Source organism: Trematomus bernacchii, unplaced genomic scaffold, assembly GCF_902827165.1.
Source record: "Trematomus bernacchii unplaced genomic scaffold, fTreBer1.1, whole genome shotgun sequence".
Classification (NCBI taxonomy): Eukaryota; Metazoa; Chordata; class Actinopteri; order Perciformes; family Nototheniidae; genus Trematomus; species Trematomus bernacchii.
This window is the reverse complement of record NW_022987593.1, coordinates 1-18,854: the sequence shown is the minus strand read 5'-3', so window position 1 is coordinate 18,854 and position 18,854 is coordinate 1. Positions and strand designations below refer to the sequence as shown.

The window sequence follows — 18,854 nt, the reverse complement described above, 5'->3', positions numbered from 1 at the left end:
TGTTTAAAATAATATTTTATTTAGATTTAGTCTTAGCTCAATTTTCATGTGAGAAAATGTTATGTGAAAATAACCATTAAACTTGGCTCATTGTTCACTGTGCAAGGTGCAATATGTCCTTTTGTATCAGCTTTTAAACGGTAATGCTCCAAGTAGATGAGCAGTCTTGTAGGGCAAATAGCATTTTGTATTAGTGATAAACCAGTTCGGTCACTTTGCTATAAAATGGTTATCGGTTCTTTTCATATCGATGATGTAATTGCAATTAGCAGTGCTGCAAATATAAGCATTTACTTGCAAATGGATTTAATTCGTCTCGGAAGACCTGCTTGTAGTATACCCCTCTGGAGAGTATTAGAATGTGGTTCTACATTTGCATGAAAACAACAGATTGCAAACAGGAGGCAAGCAATAACCAAAATACATTAACATACTTTTAAGCTATATATCTATGGTGCACTATATTGTCTATTAAAATATTACATCACAAATCAGGTATTCCTATGCTGTTGTGCAAAACATTTTGTCCGTTTATAAAAGGTTTGTTCTTGTAATGCACAATCCAACACGTTTGTGTAAAGTTATGTTCCATTTAATCATGTTAGTCCCTTTAATACACTTCAGTGACATGTTTGTGTGTTGTATAGCTACTGTCCTCACAAATAACCATTGTGTCATGGGCGGGGCTTATGCAGCTCATTATCTGCTGTCCTCATAATGAAGCATGGTGTCAGGTTGTTGTATTTTGAGTTGTGCTATGTGTATGGGACATTTGAAGTGGGATTTGTGTTGTATGGCTCAAAATAGATTTTTGATATTCAAAACATCTTTGTAAAGCTAGTGGAAAGGGGTGTCCACCTAATGATGGAAAAAACGTGTTTGGGTCAAAGTGTCCTTTTAGTTCACAAAAACCCGCACGTGTGTGTGTGTTTGTGTGTGTGTGTGTGTGTGTGTGTGTGTGTGTGTGTGTGTGTGTGTGTGTGTGTGTGTGTGTGTGTGTGTGTGTGTGTGTGTGTGTGTGTGTGTGGTGTGTGTGTGTGTGTGTGTGTGTGTGTGTGTGTGTGTGTGTGTGTGTGTGGGTGCAGGCAGCCTGGGTGCTGGTGGCTCTGGGCTGGATCTTTATTCCGGTCTACATCTCTGCCGGGGTGATCACGATGCCCGAATACCTGGCCAAGCGCTTCGGAGGCCAGAGGATCCGCATCTACATGTCCGTGCTGTCACTCATCCTGTACATCTTCACCAAAATATCTGTGAGAACACACACACACACACACACACACACACACACACACACATAAACAATGTACAATCACCGACAGAGTAGACACATTTGTATTTGTTGTGTGTCCCAGACAGACATATTTTCGGGAGCATTGTTTATCCAGGTGTCGCTGGGCTGGGACCTCTATCTGTCTACCGGAGTACTGCTGCTGGTCACTGCTGTTTACACTGTGGCAGGTACACACACACACACACACACACACACACACACACACACACACCACACACACACACACACACACATATAAGGTGGTGCATAAGGTGGTGCATAAAGAGTCCTGAAACCCTGAGAGGAGTCGACACTACTGGTCCTTGTCACTAAGTCCAGCGTTACCTCAGTAAATACCCCATTGTGTTTGTGTGTGTGTGTGTGTGTGTGTGTGTGTGTGTATGTGTGTGTGTATGTGTGTTTAGGTGGCCTGGCAGCAGTGATCTACACTGATGCACTCCAGACTGTGATCATGGTTGGGGGGTCCTTTGCACTCATGTTCATAGGTAGGTGGGACACAGGTTGCACACTGACCTGGGGCTAACCCTGTTAATATTGTGATGTAAAGTGTGTGTGTGTGTGTGTGTGCGTCTTCCAGCCTTTGCAGAGATCGGCTGGTATGAGGGTCTTGTGGAGGGTTACATGTCGGCGGTGCCCTCGGTGACGGTTGCTAACACCACCTGCCACCTGCCTCGCAGCGACGCTTTCAGCCTGTTCAGAGACCCAGTGTCGGGGGACATCCCCTGGCCCGGCCTGCTGTTCGGACTCACTGTTCTGGCTACCTGGGTCTGGTGCACGGACCAGGTGACTGTGCCGCCCCCCCCACTCTCTCTTTGGTCCATACAGAACATTTGTGGATAGCAAGTATTTAGAATCAGAATCAGGTTCTTTTACACAACTTATTCTCTTAGATTGTTAATGTTTGCACCACCATACAACAAAGCAGACTCCTTGTGGGAGTAATACATGTATTAATACATTATACATATATATATATATATATATATATATATATATATATATATATATCTATATATATATATTGAAGTATATAAATATATATGCCCGCCCCAGGGAAAAGTGCATCCTTTCCCCCTCTCTTTCCTGCAGTGTCATCAACCCTTGACACAGATACAACAGGATTAATGTGTGTGTGTGTGTGTGTGTGTGTGTGTGTGGTGTGTGTGTGTGTGTGTGTGTGTGTGTGTGTGTGTGTGGTGTGTGTGTGTGTGTGTGTGTGTGTGTGTGTGTGTGTGGTGTGTGTGTGTGTGTGTGTGTGTGTGTGTGTGTGTGTGTGTGTGTAGGTTATAGTCCAGAGGTCTCTCTCGGCTAAGTCTTTGTCTCATGCCAAAGGCGGCAGTGTGTTGGGGGGGGGTACCTCAAGCTGCTGCCCATGTTCTTCATCGTCATGCCAGGCATGATCAGCCGATCACTGTTCCCAGGTCAGTCAATTCAGCTGCCACTAACTACCCAACCAACCAACCAACTACCCAACCAACCAACTACCCAACCAACCAACCAACCAACTACCCAACCAACCAACCAACCAACCAACCAACTACCCAACCAACCAACCAACTACCCAACCAACCAACCACCAACTACCCAACCAACCAACCAACCAACCAACCAACCAACCAACCAACCAACTACCCAACCAACCAACCAACCAACTACCCAACCAACCAACCAACCAACCAACCAACCAACCAACCAGTACATCTGATAATCTGTGTGTGTGTGTGTGTGTGTGTGTGTGTGTGTGTGTGTGTGTGCATGTGTGTGTGTGTAGACGAGGTAGCTTGTGTGGATCCAGCAGTGTGTCAGAGTGTGTGTGGCGCTGCAGTCGGCTGCTCCAACATCGCCTACCCTAAATTAGTGATGGAGCTAATGCCTGTGGGTGAGTCACACACACACACACACACACACACACACACACACACCTGTTTCTCCATGTTTGTACCTGGCTGCTGAAGTAGTCTAAAGACATATTCATAATGGAAAAAACATAAATAAAATAATAATAATAACTAGAAACATGGGTTGATCAAATAAATTGAAATATAATAATTAAAACAGTTAAAATATAATAAGCTAAATGCTGGACCCCCCCCCTTTGTCTCTCTCAGGTCTGCGGGGGCTGATGCTGGCCGTGATGCTAGCCGCTCTCATGTCCTCCCTGACCTCCATCTTTAACAGCAGCTCCACCCTGTTCACTCTGGACCTGTACCACCAGGCCAGACCGGCAGCCACAGAGAGGGAGCTGATGGTGGTGGGGAGGTACCGAGACGGATACGTACATGTGTTTTACATGGGTTACATACATGTGTTTTACATGGGTTATACATTGTATATACATGTCTGTTACATGGGTTATATACATGTGTTTTACATGGGTTATATACATGTGTTTTACATGGGTTATACGTTGTATATACATGTCTGTTACATGGGTTATATACATGTCTGTTACATGGGTTATATACATGTGTTTTACATGGGTTATATACATGTCTGTTACATGGGTTATATACATGTGATTTACATGGGTTGTATACATGTCTGTTACATGGGTTATATACATGTGTTTTACATGGGTTATATACATGTGTTTTACATGGGTTATATACATGTCTGTTACATGGGTTATATACATGTCTGTTACATACATGTCTGTTACATGGGTTATATACATGTGTTTTATACATGTCTGTTACATGGGTTATATACATGTGTTATATACATGTGTTTTACATGGGTTAAACGTTTTATATACATGTCTGTTACATGGGTTATATACATGTGTTTTACATGGGTTAAACGTTTTATATACATGGGTTATATACATGTATTTTACGTGTTATATTACATGTCTGTTACATGTGTTATATACATGTGTTTTACATGGGTTACGTGTTATATATCTCTCTAGGTCGTCCTCAGACGAGCCCTCCACTTCATGGTTGGCTTTACTATGCTGATTAAGGACTGGGGGGCGCAACTCCTCTCAGTCCTGGTTTTAGTTCAGAGTGTCCTTCTCCTAGATGGATTGCCTTCCATGGCTATGAGCCCCATCTGCCCCTGCTATTTGCCCATAGCTGGGACAGTCGGTAGCACTTGGTCTTTCCAGGACTTGAACCGGTGACCTTCCAGTTGCCAAGCCAAGTCCCTATGGACTTCGCCACCACCGCATGTATATACATGTCTGTTACATGTGTTATATACATGTGTTTTATTTGTTATATAAGTGTTATATACATGTCTAATACATGTATGTTACATGTGTTTTAAACCTGTCCTTTCCATGAGTTATACACAGGTATGTTACATCTATTATATTCATGTGTTATACATGTGTTATATTTGTTATATACATGTATGTTATATGGGTTGTATACACGTCTTTTACATGTGTTATATTCATGTGTTATACATGTGTTATATTTGTTATATACATGTATGTTATATGGGTTATATACATGTGTTTTATATGGGTTATGTGTGTTATATACATGTATGTAACATGTGTTATGTGTGTTAATGTTAGGGTGTTCGTCCTGGTCATGGTGTGTGTGAGTCTGATGTGGATTCCCGTCATCCAGACAGCCAACAGTGGACAGCTGTTCGATTACATCCAATCAGTGACCAGCTTTCTGGCTCCTCCCATCACCGCGGTCTTCCTGATGGCCATCCTGTGGCCCCGTGCTAATGAGCAGGTAAACAAACACACACACACACACACACACACACACTCGCCAGTTTGATATAACTCTGCCGATGTAAACTACCCTTTCTGGAACTCTGAGAAGATAATAAAGCAAAAAGACAACATGGGTCGTTTTAGAGTCAGTAAGGAGGAATTATTTTCTTTACTTTATTTTTAAAGTTCCTAAGTTTACTGACATGTCCAAACTGGTTCCACATCTTGGTCCCCAGTAACCAGTGAGAACAGAGGAAATGTTCTCCAGAGGTTCTCTTGTGTAAAGTAAACCAGGGTTATTGTTCTACTTGATATAGTGTTATAATGTCCCCAGCCTCAGTGACTCTTTAATGTGTCCATGTGCTCCTCAGGGTGCGTTCTGGGGTCTGATGGGGGGGCTGCTGGTGGGACTGGTCCGGATGGTTCTGGAGTTCAGTTTCAAAGCTCCGGCCTGCGGGCAGCCTGACGGCCGGCCTGCGCTCCTGGCTCAGGTCCACTATCTGCACTTTGCCCTGATCCTGCTGGCTCTCACCTGCCTCATCATCGCTGCTGTCAGCCTGGCCACGCCCCCCATCCCTGAAGAACATGTGAGGAACATACATCCACAAACATGTACTCTTTGTGACCTCACAGTGTGTTTGCAGCTCATAGAGTCCTGACCCCGGACATGTTGAGACCCCCAAAGAGTTCTGATAGAAATGTATAGTAGGGCCTCCAGCACATAGAGACTGCTGGATGCTAACCTGCATATGTTGGGACATTTACACAGTTAGCATCAGTTGTGTTAATTTAGCATGAATTAGCATTATCAAATCAAATCAAATCAAGTTTTATTATATAGCACATTTTTAAACGATTTTTGGTCGAGCCAAAGTGCTGTACATATAATAAAAATACCCTACAGTAAAGACACTTTACAGCAAATACAACAGCACATTTTGTTCAGAATATCAGTATGAGAAAACGACACCCTCTGTCCTTAGACCCTCTGTCCTTAGACCCTCTGTCCTTAGACCCTCTGTCCTTAGACCCTCACATCGTACAAGGAAAAACTTCCAGAGAAAAACCCACATTTCAAAGGGAAAAATGGGGGAAACCTCGGGGAGAGCAACAGAGGAGGGATCCCTCTCCCAGGATGGACAGACGTGCAATAGATGCCGTGTGTGAATCGAAGAGATAATACATTTTACAGCGTAGGTAGACCAAATGTTTGGAAATGCATGTGTCTATAATAAGAGATGAATCCAAGAAGATGTCAACAACAATCCTGTGGGAGCCATCAGGGAAGCAGCATGACGAGACCCAGGCAGGACCGCAGAGACAGGCCCAGCCACGACCCCGAAGTCCACGACTTAATCCAGAACTCAGGATAGAGGATCCAGGACACAGGACCACAGCAAGAGGATCAGCCTCGACTCCGGATCCCGGCGTAGATATAGACACAGAGGGGGAGGCTGGGTTAATCTGAACATGAGAATACACAGACACAGACAGACAGAAGAACAAGCACTCCCTTAGGATAGGTTGAGGGGAAAGGGTAGCAAGTAAGAGAGTAAGAAACAGAGGTGGAGAGGCACACGCAGGGAGCAAAGTCCCCACTGGAGCCTTAGTTGGAAATGATGAGAGGTAGGGAGGAAGCTGTGAATACGGTCATAACACTCCCCGGCCTGGATAAGCTTCTCTGCAAACCTGTTTCCCTCCAATAAAACCTTGAGAGGTCAGAGAGGGAAAAGGTTTTTGATAAAGAGAGGATGGAAAGAATCGATTACAGGAGTATAGAGTATGAGAAGTAGAGAGAGAAAAGGTGAGTAGTAGTAATAACCTTATTTTTCAATATAAGATCCAAGTTTTTAGGATTTAACCTCTTAAGCCCTCAGCCTGTTTTTCAGGTCTCAGGCTCGAAAATGACATTCCCAGAGCAAATGACCATATCTTCCCTTCTGAAAGGGTTAAATTAATAATCTTTTTTCTCAAAGTAATGATAACCTGTGAGTTGGATGTAGAAAAAGTCAGAATCAATATAGATGTTTTTTATTTTAAAAGAAAATTCAGATTTTACATAGTAAAAAACGTATAAAAAAATTATAGTGTCCCGTCCAAATATTCTTTTTTACTTATAGTGAAAACTACCCTTGGATGATGGGTTAGTAGACTAAAAGCTTTAGGAATCCAAAGTACAACATATAATAAGTACCCTGTATCAAGATTGATGCAAAACAAGTGAAATTTGACCTTTTTAGAGAGATTTAGCCAAAAACCCCACTTCTGGGGTCATTTGGGTGGATTTGGACCTATCTCTGGCCCCCCTTGCTCGATTTTGATGAATGAAATCTCTTTATAACCGCTAGAGCCAATGATCGAGGGAAAGTTATATACACACCAAAACGTTACAAATAAGGAGTGAGAGGACGCGTTACCAAAACCGAAGCTGCATACACTCTGGTGGCTACCATTAGCAGCTAACTTTTCCGCTCCGATTTTTACATAAAATGGAATTATTGGATTATAAATAATTTCTTCAAAGGCACGGTACATTATCAACCTATGGATCAACAGTTATAAGCATTTTTATTTCTTTCGTTTTATATGCCATTGAACACGTCTTTGACCTAATTGACAGCTACGGTGAGACGATCCTGCGTAAATGCTCCGTAAAGGTACGTGTTGTTGATGTCTGTGTTTGCTTCCCCTGTCGCAAGTTCGGATCGCTCAGTGATTGATACTATACCTAAATAATCAGTGGAGGTCTCAGCTTTAATAGGCTATATTGTATGTGCAGCTACGATAAGTAATAAGGTATCTTTATCTTGAATTGTGTGCCGCAGTGCGTTAGAATGTTTTCGCTCAGGGTCATTTAGAGACGCTTCTATGAGGACTTGTGTTTTGTTTTGGTAAAAATGGTTCATATCTTCAGTTAGCTGAGATTCTTCCCGTTAATCTGGTGCTACACATTAATAGTTTCATTAATGTTAAGAAAGCCCTGAGACATTATCTCGAAAACAAAACGGTGGGAGGGGTCCAATGGGGGGACCGCCGTGCTTAAGAGGTTAAGTGAAAGAGCAAGAACCAAAATGTAGGTGAAGAGGCACAGCGTATCTGCGTCAATGCACTCTTATTAGATTATTATATCAGCTATAAGCTTTATCAAAAAGGAAGGTCGTAAGCGTACTCTTAAAACGGATAGCCTATCGGCCGCCCGAACACAAACTGGAAGCTGATTCCACAAAAGTGGAGCTTGATAAGAAAAGGCTAAAAGGCCAGAGAGAAGAAGTGAGTTTTAAGTGTTGATTTAAAAAACCCTAGGGTCTGGGCCGACCTCACGTGGAGGGGCAGAGTGTTCCAGAGCCTAGGGCCCGATGCTGCGAATGCTCGGTGCCCTCGGGTTTTAAGCCTGGTCTTGGGCACTACCAGCAGCAGCTGGTCAGCAGACCTTAACCTGTGAAGCCCGAGAGACCCCGGTACCGGGGCACTGCAGCAACATCTTGCAGGAAACAGTGTCTGAGGGCATGTTCATTTAATAACTATGAATGTTTTATATCCATGTAACGGGAAGAAACTCATCCAACTGATGATTTTTATTTTTTTTCAAAAGAAAACCCACAATGCTAACACTGAACCTCTGAATTAGCAACGAGCGAAAATGCTAACAGATTACTGCACTGAAAATCACTCACAAAACCTTATTATTTATCTTTTCTCCACATCCATGACATCGTTTCACATCGTGAGGTGACACAGAATCGATGGGTACCCTCATTATCACTGAATTATACAAAATCGCGATGTTCTAAACAAAACAGACATCAAAACATGTGGCGCTAGGTAGCTAAATATGCTAACAAGGTTACCTTGGCTCTGTAGTCTCTCCAAAGTGGTCTTCAATGGCATTAAAACGATAAAAACGCTGCTGAAGTTAATCCATAGGTTAATCCAATGTGTCTGTGTCCCTTTGAAATGATTTCTGATAATCCATGAGCAATGAGACGGATAATCCATGCTTTTCCGTTTCTAGATGTCAGAGCTGGAGTGTCGCTTCACTCTAATACAAAATTACATGCGCAAAGCCCCCACCTTTTTGTTTCACAACGTGTGTGTGTGTGGGACTCCCCCTTCGATTCTATTGGCTCTAACGGTCAGAAAGAGGTGTCAACCATCAAAATCGAGCAATGGGTTCCAGAGATATGAAAAAAAAAACATTTCCACCCAAATCACCTCAGAGGTGGGGGGTTTTTGGCTAAATCTCTCTAAAAAGGTCAAATGTCACTTGTTTTGCATCAATCTTGATACAGGGTACTTATTATATGTTGTACTTTGGATTCCTAAAGCTTTTAGTCTACTAACCCATCATCCAAGTAAAAAAGAAGTTTTGGATGGACACTATAATTTACAGTTTTTTACTATGTAAAATCTGAATTTTCTTTAAACTAAAAAAACATCTATATTGATTCTGACTTTTCTACATCCAACTCACAGGTTTATCATTACTTTGAGAAAAAATATTATTAATTTAACCCTTTTAGAAGGGAAGATATGGTCATTTGTTCTGGGAATGTCATTTTGGAGCCTGAGACCTGAAAAACAGGCTCAGGGCGACTTGGTTTTAGCCAATAGTCGTATTTTTAAAAAGCAGGTCTTGACTACAGTGCTGACCTGCTTATCAAATTTAAAAGCGCTATTGAAGGTCACTCCAAGGTTCATGACAGAGGGGAGGATGTTTTTATTGAGGGAGCCCAGAATATCAACCGGAGAGGCTGGAGGTTGGGGTCCAAAAAAGATGACCTCGGTCTTGCTCTCGTTGAGGTTGAGGAAGTTTTGGCTCAGCCAGGATTTGATCTCTGCTAAGCAGTCCATCAGCTGCTGTAGTGAGTTGGCATTTTGATTGAGAGGCAGATAGATCTGTACATCATCAGCATAACAATGGAAGGGGATGTTGTGTTTTGTGAGAATTGAACCTAGGGGCAGTATGTACAGTAGAAAAAGGATGGGACCCAGAATCGAGCCTTGGGGAACCCCACAGGTAAGAGGGGCTTTGGCAGAGGAGAAGGCACCTAGCTGCACTGAGAAGCTACGGTCTGTCAGGTAGGACCTGAACCATGCAAGGACAGAGCCTGTGATGCCTGCGGACTGTTCAAGCCGTGACAACAGGATGCTATGGTCCACAGTGTCGAAGGCAGCTGTCAGGTCTAACGGCACCAAGACAGCTGGGCTACCTGAGTCGGCGGCTAGGAGCAGATCATTAAGAACTCTTCAAAGGGCTGTTTCAGTGCTGTGCATGGGTTTGAAGCCAGACTGAAACTTTTCATGGATTCCATGCGTGGTTAAAAAAGACTGCAGCTGGGCGTAGACTACTCGCTCCAGGGCTTTGATAAAAAAGGTAGCTGGGAGATGGGCCTAAAATTTGCGAGAATGGAGGGATCGAGATTTTTCTTTTTAAGTAGTGGCTGCACCACGGCATGTTTGAAGGCAGCTGGGACACATCCTGAGGTAAGAGAGGTGTTTAAAAGTAATAAAACACTTGCTCCAACTGAATCAAAAACATCTCTGAGAAGGCGAGAGGGAATGCTGTCTGAGGTGCAGTTTGTCGGCCGCAGGTGCTTGACTACATCCGAGAGAGAAGAGAGGGATACAGGCTCAAAGTGGTCGAGGACAGCAGGGCACAGAGAGGGATACAGGCTCAAAGTGGTCGAGGACAGCAGGGCACAGAGAGGGATACAGGCTCAAAGTGGTCGAGGACAGCAGGGCACAGAGAGGGATACAGGCTCAAAGTGGTCGAGGACAGCAGAGCACAGAGAGGGAGCAGGATCTGGGGTAGCACTAGTGTGGGCTAGCCTAAGAGCAGATACTTTTTCAATAACATTTTTAAGAAATGTATCACAGAAAGTCGATGGCACAATTGGAGAAGCATCACAGGGATTAATGATAAAAGAGAAATGTGCTCTGTTTCGGCTGCTTTGACTGCCGTCTGGTCAGAAAGGCAAGCACCAAGGATTTATAGGAGACATGGAGTTTATCCTTTTTCCATTTTCTCTCTGCACGCCTGCAAGCGCGTCTGAGAGCACGAGTACAGTCATTGAGCCACGGCTCTGAGAGAACTTTGGTGCGTCTAAGCGTAAAAGGAGCAACAGAATCCAGTATTAGTGTGCATGTCGAGTCAAACATGGAGATAAGCTCATCAGCATTAAGAGCACAGTTCACCTCTAATTTACAGATCGGAGAAGCATTAAAACATCAGAGAACTGTGAGGCAGTCAAGGGGTTAATCGAACGCAGACGACGCGCCGGGGCACGTGATTCGACTCCTGAGGAAGGGATGGAAGTTGTAAACAGAACCGGTAAATGGTCTGAGATACGCGTTGCTGCACATATTTCATCCACAGAGACAGACAGTCCAAACGATAATACTAAATCTAAGGTGAGTCCTTTATTGTGTGTTGGACCAGCCACGGACTGAATAAGACCGAAAGAATCGAGAAGATTTAAAAAGTCCCTAACCAGAGGTTTGGACTCGCAGCACACATGGACATTGAAGTCTCCGCAAATCAAAACACGATCATATTTCCATTATAGCCTAGGTGGGCTGTGGCTTGACTGATTTGGACAGTTCTGAGGGGTCCTGGGGGTTATTGAGGACGCTGACTCCATTTCTGACATTGTTCAGGGTCTCAGTGGACTGATTTTCATTAGTTAAATGAATTTAGGGTCAATGTAGAAGATTTAGGGGGTCATTTGGACGGATTGCTTGTTTATTTGAAAGTAAATTGTCCACAGTAGAGGTAATGATGTTCATCCTGTGCTCTCTGTATCTAATGGTCCCAACACTACTCATGGTAGTCAGAAATCAGTGTGTGAATAAAGACTCAAACTTTAAGCTGCTGTATTGTATTTCTCAGTCATACAGAGATACTGTCTGCAGAAAGACCCGGGGTAGAGTTTGGGTTGCATCGTGAAACACAGAGGGAGGGGGCGTGGCGTATCAGGGGGTCCTCAGGTCAACAGAAGGTTGAAGGTCAAACTGTTGGTGCACATAGAGTAACTGATGTTCTTAATGAGGACGTGAAGCCTGAAGAGGTTAACATTAGAAGGTATATTATTAAAGTGAGCCCCTCTCTCTGCAGCTCTACAGGCTCACCTGGTGGTCCAGACACAGCCAGGAGCCTCGCCTCGACCTCACAGCTCCCCAGGTGACCTCTGGCCCGGTGACCTCTGGCCCGGTGACCTCTGGCCCGGTGACCTCTGACCCGATGACCTCTGACCCGGTGACCTCTGGCCCGGTGACCTCTGGCCCGGTGACCTCTGGCCCGGTGACCTCCTGGTGGAGGAGGGCTGCTCTGAGGCTCTGCGGTCTGAATGCTCCCGGCTCTGAGGCTGCGGAGCCTGAAGGCATCGGGCTGAACTCTCTGCAGGAGGCGCCGCTCTGGAGGAACGTCTGCAATATAAATGCACTGCTGCTGCTGACCATCAACGTGTTCCTGTGGGGGTACTTCGCCTAACCATGGGTGAACTGGGAGGCTGGACTGATGAACTGGACTGATGAACTGGACTGATGAACTGGACTGATGTTCTGGACTGATGAACTGGACTGATGTTCTGGACTGATGTTCTGGACTGATGTTCTGGACTGATGAACTGGACTGATGAACTGGACTGATGAACTGGACTGATGTTCTGGACTGATGTTCTGGACTGATGAACTGGACTGATGTTCTGGACTGATGAACTGGACTATCTGCTCTTTCTCTCACTAGCAGCAGGTCTACAGACTGTGATGTCAATACAGGGAACCAGCCTGTTTTTTTGGTGATTCGTTAATTAAATTATGCTAAGAAATATATATTAAAATAAAAACCTTTAATTTTTAAAAGTCTACATCGTTATTGCCTCATTTTCATAAAGTAATTTCATCTATCCAAGATAATTCAGTCAGATGCATTAAAGCCTTTTTGAAATGTTAAAACGAATCAAAACATGTACAAGAATCCTTCTGTATACGAGTATATATACACAAGTATATATATATGTGTGTAACTTCTTACTTTGCAAAGCTTTCGCCAACGATTTCTATGAAAGTGTTTGAAAAGTCTTAATTTAATGTTCCATTGATACTGGAAGGATGATTAATGTTGGCTGAGGCAGCTGACACATCGCTCAGTTAAACGTGGCAGGAAGTGACATGTTTCATTCTCCATCTTGTTCATCCCTCAGGTGAACGTGGCAGGAAGTGACATGTTTCATTCTCCATCATGTTCATCCCTCAGGTGAACGTGGCAGGAAGTGACATGTTTCATTCTCCATCATGTTCATCCCTCAGGTAAACGTGGCAGGAAGTGACATGTTTCATTCTCCATCTGTTCATCCGTCCGGTGAACGCGGCAGGAAGTGACATGTTTCATAACATCCTGTGGCTGGCGATCAGAACATGGTTTCTCCTGAGCGCTTTGAGATCCTCAGAAGAATTCAGAATTTGGAGATTTTTGAAATATCTGAATTTTCGAAAAAAGGCAGAATTTGGAGAAAAATACCCAAATTCTGCGTTTTTTTTAAACGTCAAGTTTTGAAAATAGAGAAAAAGCAGAATTTAGAGATTTTTAGACAAGTCATAACATTGACATTTTTATAAAAAAATCAGTACAGATGGAGCCTCTTATTTTGGACCCCAGCATACAGCTTCCTGCCGACTGCCAGCCAGTTGCCAGCCAGTTGCCTGCCAAAGACCAGTATTCAGGAATGTTAGGCCCTCCCACTATTCTCCAATTTCAGGGTTTAACCAGGAGATGGCGCTATATATTAAATAACTAAGACTTAGTTTTTCACAATAGAAAATGCAGATATTATATAAAAAACTAAAGTTAAAATCTTGTTTTTAATGCCCCAAGAGCAATAACATCTTGTCACAAGCTTTTTGGAAGAAAAAGACTGACTCAAGAGACCTGTAGTTGACTAATTACAGGCCTCAATAAAGTTCTGCCATTGGTTGTGAAAAACAACGGTGGACATAGTGGAAAGTGAAATTGACATTGTCGAATTTAATAAAAATACAAAATAATGTATCTGTGTACGTGTTTTACTATGTGATCTGCACTTATCAAACATCTAATTAAGGCGAGACACCCCAGGTGAATAGGGTATTTTTAACTTAAAGATATCAGCTAAATATTTCTCCAGTTAATTACTTACAATAAGGCAATTGTTTTTTGTATTACAAGTTTTCTGAAATAGCATGTTTAAATATCCAAATGAACCATTATCTCATGAAATATGCGCATATTTTAACACATTTCAGGAACCGAAATCTGAACTTTGGATAAAGCCAGGATCAAAATTATTGTTTCATTTGTAGTCATATTAGTATCTAAGGCTTTTACAGAAGGGATTTTGGATATCTCTTTATCACTCCATAAATCAGAAAATACTGTCAACAGCCCTAAAATATCAATTTTCACCATGTTTTTAGGTATAAATGTTATATAATTCAGGCTATGAATTATATATGACCAAACCCTTCTGTAAAAGCCTTCATAATATTGATAGGAATATAACTGGAAGGTTTGGTGTATGTAACTGCTGAGTGATTCTACAATTTAGGGTACATTCCATGTCCATTGATGTCCATTGATGATAATTATAATTATTCTAACTATTTTCTTCAAAAATCATATTTTGCCTATTATTGGAAAGCATGTTATAATATCACACAAACATTATGTGCATCCTATGCTTTATTTAGCTTGAAATGTGTCATGATGTTCTTAAATTGTCAGTTTTTGCTATGTCCGTTTTTCAGTTGAGGGTGTCTTGGATTCAAAATAATGAATAAAAACCATTAAAGTAAATTTAAAAAATGATTCATTTATTTCAAAAGTCTAAATACTAAAGAATAATAACATATTTTTAATTGATTTCCCCCTTTAAATAATTTAAATATCTTAATATATGAATGTCCGCAAAAGTTCTGTCAACTATGTTACTAACAGAACTTCCCCCTTTAACTCAAAAATTGTTTGTCCCAATACCATGTCACCAGCATCACATGATGCCATGTTCCTCTTTGGCAGACATTTTGAACACACTGTGGTGATTGACCTCTACATTTTACAATATTTATGTATAGCACATGGTCAATTAATATACTCATTGACAATCAACAATGTTACGTACATTGTTATGGTTTACAATTGTTTAATGATTTTAATTCAATTATATGTGCAAATGTGATGTTAACCTGTTCAAGAAAATGACATGTGGTCATCCAGGCAAGGCCTACCATTGAAATGATGGGTCAAAATAGGGAAATTGTCAACTAGGTTACCTGTCAACTGAGTTACCCAGTACTGTAATAACTGTAGTAACTTAGTTGACAGGTAACCTAGTTGACAATTTGTACGACATGTAGACGTCATTACACATCATTATCAATGGAATTTTGCACTTCTGCCTTGAAATGAACATAGTGCTGATGGTTAATAATGTGTCCAGTCAACTATGTTATTTGCGTCAAATGTTTGACTTTCATTGTCAACTATGTTGCACCTCATTTTTTCAAATTTAAAATATCTAAAATAGTGCTTCTGATATCCTTTATAGTATAATGTATATCTACACAGGTTGGAGTTTTACATGACATCTCTTAAAACTATCAAAATGACCTGTATGGTAGTTTTATAATACAAAATATCCCTAAACTTAATGACAGTGCTGAACATATCACATGAAAAAACAAAACTTTAATACAATTATTTTTTAAACTTTAAAAAATCTTTGGATATATGGTAGAATAGACTCAAGAGCCTTTCAAATTTGATTTACTTGAAGTGCAGGACTTAATCAAATGATTGTAATGACATCAAGTTTGTCCGTAACATAGTTGACAAACTGAGTAGTGAAAACATCCTTTCCCTTCAAATAAAAAAATATAAAAATGTTTAAGCTTTGCAACTAGTGGATATGTTACACTGAGGAATATACTAACTTGAACCACCGATTGTTCTATCTATACATTTTATTTGGCATTAGTAAATAATTATGCACATTTACAGATATTTTACATGATATGAGTGATAACACGTGTTATAAGGGCTATTTCGCACAATAGGTGTGCCTTGAGATTTTTACTTGTCCTTTGGTGTGCCTTGGGCACAAAAAGTTTGGGAACCACTGCTGTAGAGAAATGTAAACGTTCACCATCCCCCACCCGCCTACTGTATGTTGCTTTTTGACATGTAAATCGGTAACTACCCCCCTCTGAGTGAATACCTGTTGTACCTGTCCGGGGCTAAGCCCATAGGACGATGCTCTGATGTCATCACCCTCGCACATTGGTCATATGTTTACAAAAAACGATGTTAACACTTTCTCGTTCTTAATATATGCTATATTTAGGGTCGATATGTGTTGAATTTACTTTAAAATAGCAGATCACTGTGATTCACTTCTCCGCGGCTCCTCCGTGCAGAGAGGCCCCCCCCCCCCCTTGACAATTCACGAGCGTCTAACTCTCTCCCCCTGTGAAGAGATATCACAGGGGGGGGTTGGGACACACACATTCCGATGGCCAATTCGTTTTAAACAAAGAGTGGGGTGGGGGCTGGTGAACGGTATGGTCAATGTTTGTAAACACTGTGACATTTTGACTTTATTTGATCATTTCAGTTAAAAACTAACGTTCATATTTCATATTACTGTTTTGCCTGGCTGGACCTGTAATTTACAGGAAAGGAGTGCACGCTACTAAAGAGACACGCTACCATGGAAACCAAACAATGGTGTTGCTGTATTGAAGTCCGAGTGGAAACAGTCATATTTGGAGCGTTATGTTAGAATGAAACAGCGAGGTCGTGACTCACAAAAAAAAAGTGTTACTTCACTAACTGTAAGCTTGTCACTCAGAGTAACCTACAGTTAACTTAACTGTTGGAAAGAAAGATCAGAGTTAGGAGTGTGAACACACAGCTGAGAGCTGCCGTTTCATTCTGACTGTTTAAAAACGGTAACAACGGACTATTTTCTTAGCGGATGCATGTCAATTTAAATCAATACATAGAACTATGTTTAAATCAATAAAAATATTTTCTCTAAATCCATAAAAGCATTTTAATTAATATTGGGAGTCATGTCGTTACTTTGTTGAGAATGTGGCCATGTAATAAGCGGGATAATTTGCAGCGACTTGGTCATTATGGGGAAAAATAACACCCAGGGATCAAGATCCCTCCGCGACGCGGAGGGATCAGTAATTTTTAGTGAATTACTGAGTTTAGGCACGTTAAAACATTTTAATGAAGTTGAATACAGTATATTCATATTTGTCAGTGATTTCATGTCAATTCGGCGAACATAAACGATTAAATTAGGATTAAAAATCGAGAGCCGGCTGCTGTTCGTTACGGTAACCCAACTAGGACACTTGACACAGTGGCTTTTGGCAAAGCACACAAAGAAACAAAAAAAACCGAGAGATATGATTATTGTTATTACAACGTGACTTCACTATTATTTAACAAATATTTTATTGGGTTCTTTTATTTGGGGTTAAGTACATTGTCAGAATAAGTGAGAAATGGATTTAACTTCTGTTAGACAGCTATCATACTGAATAAATATTTATGCAAAAATGTATGGCATTAATAATGTATATCTAATTACATTTAAAAATGTATGGCATAATAATGTATATCTAATTATTACATTAACTGTGAATGTCTTTCATTTTATTTAAAATGAAATAAAATTACATAAAACATTTTCCATAAAAAAGTTGATTCAAGAACAAATCAGTACTTTTCTTATATGACTATTATTGCTAAATTTGAAAGGTCTTTACCAGCTTTGGAATTATATATATATATATATATATATAATATATAGCACCTTCTGCCATCCCATCTCTACTGACATATGGATCTTAACAAAGATCCGCTATACATTAGTACCAGATATACTGTACACGGACATTTAGTGAACCAGACCAGCTGTTTCCGCCGGGTCTTCGCTTCCCGGGCATCACGTTGTTTACAAGTGTTTCAGATGCTAAATGACAAGTGCAAGTGACAATTGTTGTCGTCTTCTCTGTGAACGTTTTTTTTCTCCGTTATTTTGCCATTTTCAGATTTAAATTTCGAGCGGCAAGCTAACCAGGAAGTAATAATTACTTAAGCGGAGAACGGAGAAAGTAAACGTTACAGGAGGCATAACAACAGCCGGTGTTTATTTTATTATAATATTCAAGAACAAATCAGTACTTTTCTTATATGACTATTATTGCTAATTTGAAAGGTCTTTACCAGCTTTGGAATTATATATATATATATAGCACCTTCGCCATCCCATCTCTATATATATATCTATCCGTGACATATGGATCTTAACAAAGATCCGCTATACATTAGTACCAGATATACTGTACACAGACATTTTAGTGAACCAGACAGCTGTTTCCGCCGGGTCTTCGCTTCCCGGGCATCACGTTGTTTACAAGTGTGTTCAGATGCTAAATAAAAGTTTAGCTTGTACTTTTGATACCCCGCCTCTCGGCACCACAACATCCAGTTTACTGTATTTCACATGAGCGATGTCGAACATTGAAAGTCCTTATAAAATCTCTGTTATTAGATCAGTACTTTTCTTATATGACTATTATTGACTGAACACTCAGAATGTATTTATTAACTTCAGACATTTGAAATATTTGAAATCAGATGAAAACAAACTGTAACGGACCCTGCCGTGTTATCTATGATTACTATGCCTTACTGTACATTCATAATTTCAGCCGGAGGTATGGTGTAGGCGTTGCGGAGGAGCAGATTGCGAGTGAGGTGCCTGTTCTAAACGAACTATTCCAGCTGTTATAAAGCATTAAATAAAAAGTAAGCAGGAATACAGAATGTTT

The 18,854-nt window shown here is 41.1% G+C and overlaps 1 protein-coding gene across 1 annotated transcript; it reads left to right on the top strand.

Annotated features, from left to right (window-relative positions):
• The first annotated feature begins 1,091 nt into the window (after nucleotides 1-1,091).
• LOC117482173 (sodium/glucose cotransporter 4-like) lies at nucleotides 1,092-12,763 on the top strand. Its single transcript, XM_034130176.1, is given in 11 exon segments — nucleotides 1,092-1,250; nucleotides 1,353-1,458; nucleotides 1,696-1,776; nucleotides 1,869-2,074; nucleotides 2,575-2,628; nucleotides 2,631-2,712; nucleotides 3,063-3,170; nucleotides 3,400-3,550; nucleotides 4,818-4,986; nucleotides 5,342-5,557; nucleotides 12,085-12,763. Coding segments are annotated over 11 exon segments (1,644 nt in total). The 5' UTR covers nucleotides 1,092-1,154; the 3' UTR covers nucleotides 12,460-12,763.
• Nucleotides 12,764-18,854: the final 6,091 nt, after the last annotated feature.